This window comes from Silurus aristotelis, assembly GCF_946808225.1.
Source record: "Silurus aristotelis genome assembly, chromosome: 27".
NCBI classification, from domain to species: domain Eukaryota; kingdom Metazoa; phylum Chordata; class Actinopteri; order Siluriformes; family Siluridae; genus Silurus; species Silurus aristotelis.
The window spans coordinates 13,352,134-13,366,673 of record NC_139600.1 but is presented as its reverse complement, the minus strand read 5'-3'; the positions used below and the strand labels follow the sequence as shown (position 1 = coordinate 13,366,673).

Below are 14,540 nucleotides of genomic sequence, written 5' to 3'. Positions count from 1 at the left end.
AGTTCAGAGGAAAATGGACAGATTGGTCCAAGATGCTATTAAAGCATATGACTCATACAATCATTATTTACACTTGTGATGAGCAAAAAAAAAAAAAAAAAAAAAAAACATCTCGGAGCAAAGCATCAACCCCTGAGGTGGGTTTGGTTACAACAGAAGAAGATGACCCCTTTTTACTTTTACATTTATGGCTGAACAGTTATGCATTTATGTGCTGATCTATCACTGATCAGCACACCTCAGCAATGATGGTACTATAATGAATGGACATTTCCTTTTCAGTCTGGTTCCTCTCTGGGGGTTTTTTGTCCTCATACACTCTTAGGGAGTTCGTCACTTATTCAAAACAACAAATTTTTTCAGCCAAGAACAGGAGCTATTATGGGTACAGACTTTCTCAGATTGAAAAGGTTTAAATAGGGTTGAGTGTGTGCGATCCAATCACTTCGACCTGAATCAGAGCTGGTTTGGGCCATAAACATACTGTACAAACATCCACTTGTTCCACTGTTCAAACATCCACTTGTAATCGGATCACTTAAGACCAATGGTTATACAATTTAAACATTAATTTAGCTTTTCCAAGAAATACAAGTGCGCCAGCCTGGAGGATGCACCTTAGATTAGACACCAGTCTGCTGCAGAATACTGTGTACACACTCTTTTAATCCTCAGGCAATTTTGAGTTGCTAATCCGCCTGCTGACGTAGTTTATTTAGACTGCACAGGGAAGCTCTCGTGAGCATGCAAAGCACCATGCAGACAGTAACCTGAGCTTAGGATCCACCTGGGGACCAGGAGCTGTGACACATAAGCTTTATCTCCTGTGCCACATCACAACACATGCACAACACCAGCCAAGAAATGAACACTGATTATTTCAGTGAGTTATATTGGCTATTTTTTGCTATTAATATATATATTTTTAGATCCTTTTATAAACTTGGTCTATTTCTAGCTGGAAAGTCCTGTATCTGAGTACAAACGCAACTTAAGCGTTATGTTTATTTCATACAGCTATTAAAAAAATGATAAAAAATTTAACAAAATGACATTGAAATTTTTGAAAAAGTATAATTATTTTAGCTGACGAGTAACAGTGAAAGATTGTGGAAAAACAGTGGTACAGGCTTATCCAAATCTCTACATATTTTAATCAAATATTAATACAACACACAATATTGTCCAGTTATTTAAAGATCATTGAACATCCCAAAAATCCAGTGAAGGAGACTGTTGTGTCTTTATCTTACATAAGTCTCAACTCTGTTTTGTACTGCCTGTAGCGGCAGCTTTAGACTCTTTCAATACTGTTGAAATATTTTGGGGGAAACAAAATCCTTTTGTATTGTGAGTTCACGCTTAATCATGTGGAATCTGTAGGAGACAAGTCCATTATTTTCTCCTGTATTGAGGCTCGGGAACTAGGGTAATAATATTCTCTGTTTTCATCATATTAGCTTAGTTATCTGCTTTCAAAATCTTATTCTTATTATTTAAACATTTTTTTTTTGGCATGAACTTCTCCCTAAAGTACATATTCACTATCCGCAGTTATGGTAATACAATACAACTCTTTATGAAGGCTATTAGGTTTTTCCTTTGAGGCACATGAAACAGGCTGAAAACAAGAAATTAACCCTGTGTGCTTCAGGGGTGTTGTATCATGGCTCACCTTGTGCTCTGACTCCAGCTCCTAACATTGCTGGGATATGTAAATAAAGAATTTCACTGTGCTGTAATGTACATGTAGCAAGTGTAAAGCAAGCTTTTCTTTCTTTCTTTCTTTCTTTCTTTCTTTCTTTCTTTCTTTCTTTCTTTCTGACTTTCTGACTTTCTGCCTTTCTGCCTTTCTTTCTGCCTTTCTAAATCATGTCCAGTCGATAAACATTTTCCACAGGTAGACTCTAGTCAAGGTGAAGAAACATCTCAGCATTGATTAAAAGAAATCGGAGGCACTTGAGCTCATTTTCAAGTGTTGTTGCAAAAGGAATACTTTTATACATGTGATATTTCTGATTTTTTTTTTTTTTTTTTTTTTTATAAAAAAAAAAAAAAAAAAAAAAAAAGTAGAGATTTCCAGAATTCGGTTTTCACTTATTAATCTTATTCTCTCTTTGTTTGAATACAGAAAAGTCAAACACTTGTCCAGCCTTTTATAAAATCATAGTATCATTATGTGCATGAAGTTCTCATCTGGGATATATTCCCACAATGTGTCATGTGTTTCCAGAACGCACCACAACCTTCACCAGGATAAACAGTTACCAAACGAAACAACTGAACGAACGTTGATTTTGTGACAAGACTTTTATTCATGTATTTTAAGGCAGTGAAACCTGATGCCTGCAGGTTGGATTCAGGTGATACAATCCTTTTGTTCACTTTTTGCCTCAGTCTAAAAAGCTTGCAGACTTAAAATACGTTTTATTTTACATACCAAATATGCTACTACGTCCCCTTCAGTAAAATAATAAAACGTCTGTGTGCACTGGTGGCACTTTGAGTTTCTGCCATTTTGACATTCCCTTATCTACTGTTAACATTCACAGCCCATAATCAGTAACACCACAGAAGCAGCATAGCACTAGAGCACATTTTTTAACACCGAATCTGTATATATCGATCAGATCGTCTCGGATCAAGTGATCGGCAAATTTAATTTAAACAATTAACAATTGACTTTCTTTCAATAACGTAACCCAACTTGCAATGTTAGTAAAAGTATATAATAACTTTCATTTAAGAAATGTGTAGAAATAAAATGTGTACTTTTATAACTAAAGCAAATTGACTTTAGAAGTCATGCCACTGCCTGGGTATATTGTGAGACAGTGAGCTTTTAAAAGGGTCAATATTTGCTTTTCTCCAAACACATTTGATTAAATTTACATGATTTGTATCTCTCCATGACAGCAGGTAGCTAATGCTAACCTGAGCTTAGCATGCATGCATGATCTACCGTGTGTGAGTGATCCTGCTGTTATTATTGGCATGTGTGCCATTATTAAATATTATACCAAGAGATTTAATACTGTTAAGAAAAAAAAAAAGCCCAAAATACACCTGATTAAGAATGTTAACTAGCCTAAAAACCATGACCTTCTATATTCAAGTACAAGATTATTTAATATTTAATCCCACTGGTTTGTACGATATTTAAGTTTAAACCTACGCCATACTGCCAAAAATGCGAAGCTTTTTGAGCAATGCATTCCACATTTAGTTCCAGTTTGCTCTTATAATTCCCTCCAATCTTCTGGGAAGATGTTGCACAGATTTAGGAGTGTGCCTGTGGACACAAGATCTTCCTCTCCAAATAATATAAACCAGATCTTCAAGGAACTTGCTTTTGTACTCGGAGGCATCTTCATGCTGGGACAGGTTTGTGTTCAAGTAAATGCAAATGATTTTATACAGCAATCAAATTTTAGACATTCTACACAACTGTGAACCTCCAGCTTTGTGGTAACAGTTTGGAGAAGAGCCACATGTGGCATACTTTTGTCCATATTGTGCATCTTGCATTCATTTGCTAAAGTCAACACTGATATTGACTCTATGGCACCAAGCCTCTTCAAACACCTTTCACCTAAGCTAATAATGAACTGTCGGAAAGGCGGAGAAATGAGGGATTACTGAAGGAACGTTGGTGAGAGCATGCTAGCATTAATCATTCTTCCCTTCATCTAAAATGCGTTTAGTCTCAATTTTGAGTTGCACCAGAATAAAAACCCCACTAAATGGACACCTGACCATAAGACTAGTACAGTATATGCTTTTTGAACATCTCATTTCACATTTAGTCCCCATTTCCTCTTATAAGAACCTCTAGATGTTCCACTAGATATTGGAATGTGCTCATGGAGGTTTGTGTTCATTCATCCACAAGGGCATTAGTGAAATCAGTTACTGATGTAGGTGAGGATGCCTGGGGTGCAGTCACCATTCAGATTCATTCCAAAGGTGTTGAAGAGGGTTGAGGTCAGAGCTCTATAGCAGAAGATCTTCCACTCCAAGAAGAAGCACATATAGCTGGAAAAGTCAGGTGTCCTAATACTTTTGTCCATGTAGTAGATTAAAAAGAAAGTCTAAATCTAAAGCAGCATTTTTATTAAGCATAAAAGACTTGTAATTTAATATGCTTTTCCAAATTCCTGTTTTACGTACCTTCTTGAATGTCTCAAATACAAGCAATGAACAATTCCTCACGATGGATGGAAGGATGGATGTGGATGGATGGATCGATGGATGTGGATGGATGGATCTTTATTCATCCAAATAGTGAATTACTGTAAACTTCCCAATCAATTTCTTAACATCCGACTGAAATAAAACTCGTTACTCATGCACCATATGGCTTTGCCTTGATGTTGTTTAATATGATTCGTTTGTACATATTTAAACAGTAATATGTGCAACATTTTTTTTTTCCTTTCTGCCACAAACAGGCAAAAGTACAAGATTATTTTCCCCTTATTACATACATAAAATAATCCGGTCTTCTCTCTGAAGTACGTTTAAGGTTCAGGTTTGCTTCCCCGCCCCCCCCCGCATTAAGCCACGAGTTATAAAGTACGTCAATGTGTCCTGCTTGTAATATTATAACATGCGATTCTAAAGATTCAGAAAGTAGAAACTGACATCAGGCTGCAGCTACATTCATTGTAAGGATGTAGGAACTGCCTGCAAAAACGGTGATAACGTTCAGGAAGAGAGAGGAAAAAGAAATAGCTGGGTTTTAAGAGACAACCAGGGCTGAAAGCCGATTGGTTGGTAGAAATATCGAGGTTTCTATAATTAAGTGTGAATGCTATGAACAAAGCGTGGCTTTTAATGCTAGCATAAAAAAACAAGAGGGGGTGCGATGTTGCTCATCTCCTCAGTGTTGGTGTGTTTCCCCCCCCCACTTTCACGACACGTAGAAAAATCAACCAGCATGCAATCTTTTTAACAAATTTAAAGAAATGTACCAGGGTACATTTAATCACGACCTTTGTGTGTCGTAGTGATACACGTTACACGCTCGCTACGGTTAGCGCTGTGTCTCGGAGACTAAGATAAACAATGATCTGTGACGAATTCAGGAAACCTGAGAGAACTTTAGCCTGATAAAGAATTTTTTATTTTTTTTAACACTTGGTTTAAGATCACCTTCATTTCACATGATTTGGATCCTTTCTATTGAGGAAAAAGGGGCGGAGCCAAAACAGGCAGCGGAAAGATGGAAGCCGAGTCATATAAAACTAGCCGACTAGCACCGTTTGCGTGAACTATTCATTAAACGCTTTGAGACTGAAAGCAGCATGTTGCAAAGTGAAAGTCGCAAAATGGTCGGGGAACAAACTGAGGGGTGGGGGGTGTCAGGAGCGGCAGACGTGTACGATAGTTTTTTTTCTTTCTCTCAAAAGTAAAAATAAAACAACTCTCGATGAGGCTTTTGAGCGAGTCTTATTTCAGCTCTGTTTAGTAAGCAGCTGTACAACCACAAAAATAATGGTGGCAACGCAAACATCGGCAAAAAGTGTCTTTTTTGTATCAGCCTGGTTCAGATGTGGTTCAGAATCAAAGCATTAAAACTCGGACCTTCTGGATATTTATGATTTGGGTGAAATATCGGAAACGTATGCTTTACGTAATTTTAGATTTCATACAGGCGGACTTGGGGCGTCAAATTAAATGTTAATGTCGCAGCCAGTGCACGTGTTACGTGTGAACCCCCTTTTTTTTTTTTCATTAAAGCACATACCTGACTTAACCACATGTTTAATTACAACTGATCGTGTTCTTCCGTTCTCTATGAGATTCAGGATTACAACGAGAGCGGACGCGGAAGGCGGGCGTCGCCTAAAGCCGTTACACCGAGTGCCTTTAGGCCTGTTAGTGTATGATTAAAAAGAGACACAACATAAGCATATGCTTAAAACATGTAAAAATTAAAGATCGCGCGCCGTGTGTCTGTGTTTCGCGCCAAAATTTGGCCAGGTGCAAAGAAAACCGCCGAGAAGCTCGACGAGGGGGAAAAAAAGGGGGGCAACCCGTGAAAACTAACAGACACCCTTTTACTTCTTGCTCCGCAGGCGCTTGGAGTGACGCGGTAGGTCTGAATTCTTGCGGCCCCTTTTGAGAGAGATCCCCCCTTCCTCCGCTATGCTCTCTGCTGTCGTGCTCGGGCTGACTAAAGAAGTGGATGCTACGGCCACAGCACCTGCAGATGAGGAAGATGAGGAGGAGGAAGATGAGGAGGAGGAAGTGGTGCTGGTAGTGGGCATGGCCCGGGTTGCGCTGGCACCCACGGCACTCTCCATGAGTTCGCGCAGCTTGTGCTCGAGCTCGGCGAGGCGCGCGTTCTGCTCGCCGATGACCTGCGTCTGTTCCAGCAGCTTCTGCTCCTGGTCTTGCAGCTGCTTCTGCTGCTCCAGCTGCTTGACACGGACCTCCTGCATCTCACGCCTCAGCGCTGTCATGGACGCCCCGTTCACCTTCACCTGCTGCTGCACCTTGGTCATCTCCGAGCGGGATGGCGCGTTTTTGGCCAGCAGTGTCATAGTGCTGAGAGAGCTAGACGGCCCGGCCACTGGGGAAATCAACAGTGAAGAGTCAGAGGTTTCATTTTATACAACTTTAAATCGCACAAAGGTTTCTCTTAAGATCAGCTCCAACACCACCATGTTGATCAAACCATATTGACTGTTCTTCATAGGAGCACACAGAAGACCATATTGAAGAGAACATGATCAGGGCCCAAAAACATTACAATCAAAAATCAAATACAAAATCTATTACCAAACAATTCCCTATGATATTTTTACAGTATGTACAAGTTTTAGACAGTTTTTTAATACTCCAATTAAATTGCATATGTCCAAAAGTGCCAGGTCACCATCTCATCAACTTTTAACACTGTACGTCACCTACCTGGTGCAGATCCTATAAGACGGCCAGACAGGTCAGCACCTGGGAGCTTCTTCTTAAGGATGGGGACAATCTTCTCATCAAAGTACTCCATGGCCATAGATGAGATGTCCCGCAGCTCTTGAAGCACCTCGTGAGCTCTTTGTGGTGCGCGGGTAGAGTTTACATACCGTAATACTCGGTAGATTTCATCGATCACCTGGGAGAACCAAAAAAATAAAAAAAAGGGTTCAACTGTTTGTTGTCAGGGTACATTTCATTGTACGTCAACGCTAAAACACCGTTTTCTTAGTTTTCTGTAGATTCTGTACTTCCTCCCAATATTTTCTATTTGAGAAACCTTTAACTTAATACATTTTATTGTGGAATATGGTATTTCACACCCTTTACTTCATCCACCACTGCAGATATCTTAACTCTACAAATAGGCTAATTCGAAAATAAGCTTCTGAATCAAGATAAATTTGTGAAGCAGCTTTTTTAACAACAACTAGAAAACTAATCCTTACGTGGAACAAGTGCACCTCCTAGTGGCCAGATAAGTGTATGACAATAGGAGGATACAGAATGAAATGATTTCCACTAGATTAATTTATCAATCATTAGTTTTCCCTTATGTTAGGTAGCGTTTTATTTTCCCTAAATAGATACATGCCAGAAATAATATCTAGATACTTCTACTGTCTATTTCGTTAAAAATTGTATATACAGCAAAGGTCTTGATATTTGTAAATGTGTATTTGACAGTGAAATAAATAAAACAAGATGATCGATTACCTAACAAGCTATAAAAATTACTCAGTGCTGAATCCAGATGTTTTGACATTTACTTCAGCTCACACGTACTATTATATCTCGCAATACTGTGCTGCTCGGATGTCTAACAGCTAATTTTTTTGTTTTTAGCTAAAAGTTGACATTATTAATAACACTAGCATCAGCAAAAGCATGATAAAGCTAGCAGGCTAAGCTTGTTAAATTCTTAGCTATCAAGACAATTTGACTCAAATGATGGATAAAACTGAACACCTAACACCAATTATCACTCCAATAATTGTACCCAATTCGACCATGTATAGATTTGGAAAGTCGTCTGATTTGTTAGTGATGCTTTGACACCTAAGATCATAAAAAAGAAAAAAAAATGACTAAAAACTCCATATAGACTTTAGACACTATAGACACCCAGTATTGTTTTTTAAACCTGATTCAAAGTCACGTGTCTTGCACGTGGAGGGTGTAGTTCTCCTTCTCTCTGTAGTTCTTCTCTAGTTCTTCTTATGAAGGTCTGGGAGCAACGCACTTGCAACCCGACATGCCATAACCCGACATAAAGTCATATGCAAAGTGACATTAACGACCTGAATTTAACGTTCAAACAAAGGAAATAACAGCAGGCACCTTGCCAGGGATGAAGCAGCACAGATTGGAGTCCACGTATTTCATGAAGGTCATATTGAGCAGGGAAAGGCGTGTTTCTACTGCAGCTAAGATGTCTGCATGGCGAGCCAGGGAATGGTTCCTCCTCTCAGATTCCCGCCTAATGACAGAACAGATCATTAACCTTTTTGAGTTCTATTATAAAAACTGTTCATTCAGGGTGTGATTTTACCTCGGCAGCTGGGCTTTGACTTGTTTCTGACAGAGGCTGTGATATCGCTCCACTTTGAGGAAACCTTGATTAAGCATACGTTGACAAATCACGTCCATGCGCTTACATACCTTTAAAAAAAAAAAAAAAAAAACAGCTATTCAGCAACAATATAACAACATTGTGGACACATTAAGGACTAGAACACAAAATACTTTCATTTGAACAGTCAATATATTGTCTGACTTTGTCTGTATTGTTGTCTGGTTTTGTTTAAGCTGAATTTATAGTGTTATTTATGTCTGTACTTTTGAGAGTCACTTACAGCTGGAAACAAATTCCTTGTGTGCGTCAACACACTTGGACAATAAACCTTATTCTGATTCAGATTATAATATACGCATTACAATATGGTCATGATTTTCCAGTACTCATGATTTAATAAATAAAAAAAAATTATAATTACAGAAATCATTGATATTATCAAATCAAACTACGACTACGGATGATCCGCTGTGGCGACCCCTAATGGAAGAAGCCGAAAAAAGTTTATTATTATTGAGTTAAAAAAGTAGACATTATTATTTTGACATTTGATACTTTTAACAATCAGCATATTCCCAAAGCAGCTTTACAGAGATAAAGAGATTATAAACTCTGAGCCAGTAGTGAGATGGTATAAGGAAGAAACCATGAGATGTGATGATCACAAATGCTGAGCTCATAAAACTAGGAGCCACTAACCATAAAGACTGTATAAGACTGCAGAAAGAACATCACTTATAATCTTATACTCCAGTACTCATGTTAGTTCTCACTCTCCAGTGTTCTGTATTGTTGAAAGATTTATGATCAAACTCTTGATGTGACCCAAATGAGGATGGGTTCCCCCTTTTGAGTCTGGTTCCTCTCAAGGTTTCTTCCTCATAACATCTAAGGGAGTTTTTCCTTGCCACTGTCGCCACGGCTGCTCATCAGGGATAAACACACACCATTCACCTTGACTGTTCATTTTTGTAAAGCTGCTTTGAGACAGTGTCTGTTGTGAAAAGCGCTATACAAATAAACTTGACTTGACTTGAAACTTGACATGAGAGGAACAGAAACATTTAGAGGAATATGTCTAGCTTAAGGGAGCCCATACTTACAAAAAAGTTAGAGACCTCCAGTGTAGACCATTGGTTATGTGTGAGTTTGTGAATCGTGAATGGGAATCACATTCAATCCTCAAAGCTCAATAACTCAAACCCCCCCCCCAGAAACCTTGAGAGGAACCAGACTCAAAAGGGAAACCCATCCTCATTTGGGTGACATCAAGAGTGTGATTATAGTCTTTAAACAATACAGAACACTGGAGAGTGAGAACTAACATGAGCACTGGAATGTGTGATTATAAGTAATGATCTTTCTACAGTCTTATACAGTCATTATGGTTATAAAACTAGGAGCTACTGAGCAACTCATAAAATAGCTCAACATTTGAGATCATCACAGATCCAACACCAGCTTCTCCATGTCAGAGCCTTTAAACACTCAAGGAGGTCCAGTGTCTAAACTCCACATGAAGTGGGATTGGAAGCACATGCTATGGGTTACACCTCAGATGCTTTAATGCAACATCATAACAAATAAATCAAATTTACGCTGAAAACATTAAACCTAAAAAAAAGTCGTCATTTATATCCTATGGTCATGGGTCAGATCTGATCTGAGATCAGACACTACTGATCAGACTCTATCCAGGGACACATGAGGTGGGAAAACATCTGGTATGGGATACTTGTTGATCACAACACTATACACACACACAGCTAGTGGAATTTCTTTGTAAACACCAGGTTATTTATAACCATGTTTACAGGAACGAAGCCGAAATAAAGAAAAACACATTGGAAATTTCCTTTGATCTTTGGTTGCTGTTATAAACTACGGGAATTTTAACAGGTCATCGTGATGTCACGTGCAATTCCGAAGCATCAGAACCATTACACCAAATATAAACAAATCCCATCTTGTGGATGCGTATGATGATACCGATTCTCATATCAAACATCTTAACTTTATTTATATTAATGATCCTTCTGAAGACTTCTGAACTCTCGAACAACCTACTGGCTTCAGTATCAAGCAGAAGCGTCTGACCTGCAAGATCAGTGCAAACCGTTAGAGAAACCGAAATGTAATGTCAGAATTACAGGAGATATCTAGATGAGCTTCAAACCTATGGACAAAAAATGTGACAGTGCTGTGAGAGAGAAATCCAGATTAAATTTATTACAGGAATAAATCTATTTAAACCAGCCTGACCCTGTGTGAAAAAGTAATTGCCCCCTAAACCAAATAACCGGTCGTGTCGCACTTGCAACAGGCAACAACCGCAATCAAGCGTTTGTGATAAACAAGTCACTTAGGACACACAGGAAAGTCCACCTCTGAATAATAATAATAATAATAATAATCATCATAATAATAATAAAAAGATGCCGTGTTTATGACCTTAAACAGGTTATTTCATGCTTGAAAAACCCTCCAATGTGGCTGAAATAAAACAATACTGTAAAGAAAAGTGGGGCAAATTTCCACCAAAGTGGTGTGAAAGACTCATTTCCAGTTACCACAAATGCTTCCCTGTGATTATTAATATTATTATTATTATTATTATTATTATCATCCAGGTATTGGGTTTAGGGGTAATGACCTTTTCACTGTATTCCCTTAATAAATAAAAATCATTTAAAAACTGCATTTTGTATTCACTCTTTGTGTAATTTTCTCAATGATCCGAATCATTTAGGTGCGAAAAATATGCAAAAAAATAATTCAGTAAAGGGACAAATTATTTTTATTATAACAGGAACCTTAAAAAAAAAAAAAAAGATCAGCGCTTTAGGGTCATTTATAATAAATGTTATATTCAAAGGCGATATCAGATCTGAGTGTGAACAAAATCTAGATAAAAAAATAAAAAAACCCGAATGCAACAATTCGAATCATTTGGATGCACATGAAACCGATTCTGATGAAACCAAACAGTTTTCCTCTGCTAACGGTGTAAACCGGGTGAAAATAAAAGCAGATGTGAAGACAGATGTTAATGACATATGGATGATGACACGTCTGAGGATCACAGGAGATATCTAGGTTAGGTTCAACCTGCTGTATGAAGAACATGTCGAGTTACTGGTAGCTGTTGAAACTGAAATGTAAATGTATTTTTATGAGAAATCTAAAACACACAGTCGTCAACACTCCATCTAAAAGCCTGCTGAGATCCTCCTGAGATCCTGCTCTGACTGGAGAAATGCGTTTTCAACCCCCAGCCTTTGTTTTTTTGTGTGTTGTAGTCGCTCACCAGGCGCAGAAGACTGATCTCATCGTAGGACAGGAAATTAAAAATGGTCTCGATGGCCACGATGGGAAGCCCGAGCAGCGGGTTGTTCTGGTGAGGCTGATCGGGTGGTGGAGAAGGTAATCTAGGAGAAAGCGATTCGGAATCGACAGAACCTCCACCTCCCTCCAGTCGCTCCACGATAGCCGCCATCTTCTCGAGATCAAGACGGGAGGAAATGACGTCAAAAAAATAAAAGAAAAAAGAAAAGCCAAGTGGAAGTGGGAGAGACGTAACTTCACGATTGTCCAGGGATCAAATTAGAGATAATGTTTAAATAATCATAATAATGTCTGTCCTCAGTCCTGCACAGGTCATACCATCCAGGAGCAATACAAATATTAAAGAGTACAGTGATGATGATGATGATGATGATGATGATGATTAGTACTAGCAGTAATTAATGTTGTAGTTAAGACCACCTAAACCGAGACAAAGTAAAGATCAAGACCAGACCAGCACTGCTAAAATTCATCTGAAAGATATACATAACTTTAACCCTAAAATTATCAGCATCATTATTATTATTAAAAGTTAATGCAAATATATTTTATTGATAGGAATTTTTTCTTGTTTTCTACAAACCCAATTCCAAAAACAATCGAGACACTGTGCAAATAATGTCAATAAAACAGAATAAGATCATTTGCAAATCTCACATACATTTTTAATTCACAATAGTGCATAGAAAGCATCTATCTATCTATCTATCTATCTATCTATCTATCTATCTATCTATCTATCTGTCTGTCTGTCTGTCTGTCTGTCTGTCTGTCTGTCTGTCTGTCTGTCTGTCTGTCTGTTTATCTATCTATCTATCTATCTATCTGTCTGTCTGTCTGTCTGTCTGTCTGTCTGTCTGTCTGTCTGTCTATCTATCTATCTATCTATCTATCTGTCTGTCTGTCTGTCTGTCTGTCTGTTTATCTATCTATCTATCTGTCTGTCTGTCTGTCTGTCTGTTTATCTATCTATCTGTCTGTCTGTCTGTCTGTCTATCTGTCTGTCTGTCTGTCTGTCTGTTTATCTATCTATCTATCTATCTGTCTGTCTGTCTGTCTGTCTGTCTGTCTGTCTGTCTGTCTGTCTATCTATCTATCTATCTATCTATCTATCTATCTATCTATCTATCTATCTATCTATCTGTCTGTCTGTCTGTCTGTCTGTCTGTCTGTCTGTCTGTCTGTCTGTCTGTCTGTTTATCTATCTATCTGTCTGTCTGTCTGTCTGTCTGTCTGTCTGTCTGTCTGTCTGTCTGTCTGTCTGTCTGTCTATCTATCTGTCTGTCTGTCTGTCTGTCTGTCTGTCTGTCTGTCTGTCTGTCTGTCTGTCTGTCTGTCTATCTATCTATCTATCTATCTATCTATCTATCTATCTATCTATGCTTTTAAAAATTAAAATTAAAATTAAAATCTAAAGTGTGTAAAAGTAAGAATTGAATGCTGAAGGATGGTCACATCAAATAATTTATCGCTTTGATGTATATTTCTCTTAGGTTCATTCCATTTTGTTAATTAATAAAAAATTAGTTATTTACAATTCTATTTTTTAAAGCGTTCTCTCCACGGCTTTTTTCACTTTTGCAATGTAATAAGAACATTGTGGTGGAAAGCAAGAAAGAAGTTGATTTTCTCAGAGCAGGCAGCAGAGGTTATTGCAGAGCTTCTGAAGGAAAATTCAGATACTGAAAGCAAAATGTGCTGCACACGAGCACCAACTAAACAAGGGGAAATGTAGCATTTCAAAACACCAACATGGAGTGGAAGTCATGGGAAAACACAATGTGGAACGCTTGTTGCAGTCTATCCGAGAGATAACAGAACATGATGGATAATTTAATAGCGGCATCAATGCAGTTCAGAAAGAAAAAAAGTTAAGAGAAAATTGTTTTATGCAAAAAAGCATGGTTGAATAAACTGGGAAACTCAGCAGAGGAACAAGAAACTGATCTCTGAGGAGGACGAGGAGGAGCACATGAGTGAAAAGAACACAGAGATGAGTAAGATGTTAAAAAATTATGAGACTTTTTAAATGTGTGAGAGAGCGCCAAATAAATCATACTGATTGAATTATAATGTTAGTTTGCAAAGTAACAATAGATTAAAAGCAATGTCTTGCCGAATTGGAACGCTTTCACAACATACCAAAAGTTATTTTAATATTTAGATGTTCATAGAATTTATTACCAACTAAAACTCTGCACATTATACACCACCTGTATTTAACCATGCAAATAGGTTAGAGTTTTTCATTACATAATAACTGCAGTAATTAAAACCCACATAGCACAATTTGTCTGGCCCACATAATTGCTTTAGTGATCCCCAAAATGACTGGGGCCGCCGCACGATCATTTTTTTTGTGCGCCCTCTTGTGACCATCGTGCGCTCCTACACCCATATATATATTTAGCTAAATTATTTCTGCCACGCAACATTCTAGTAGATACAAGAAATCCGAATCCGTTTACAGATTAAAATCTGAATTACTCAGTGAACGGTTCCGAGTGTCACGAGTTCCTTGAGTAACTTGAGTCACATGAGTCAGTAGGGATTCTGCCTGCTTTTGCCATGAAATTCCACTAGAGGGCACTCAATGAATCATTAGAATTCACCAAATAGATGAACTCAAGTAACCCGCAAAACT

The 14,540-nt window shown here is 38.1% G+C and overlaps 1 protein-coding gene across 1 annotated transcript; it reads right to left on the bottom strand.

Moving 5' to 3' along the window:
* Nucleotides 1-4,357: 4,357 nt before the first annotated feature.
* fbxo28 (F-box protein 28) lies at nt 4,358-12,083 on the bottom strand. The gene is made up of 5 exons (XM_083532981.1): nt 11,859-12,083; nt 8,528-8,637; nt 8,317-8,455; nt 6,919-7,114; nt 4,358-6,577 (listed from the first exon to the last, which is right to left on the bottom strand). Exons 1-5 carry the CDS (start codon nt 12,045-12,047, stop codon nt 6,063-6,065), a joined length of 1,149 nt encoding a protein of 382 aa, XP_083389107.1. The 5' UTR covers nt 12,048-12,083; the 3' UTR covers nt 4,358-6,062.
* Between the last annotated feature and the right edge of the window lie 2,457 nt (nt 12,084-14,540).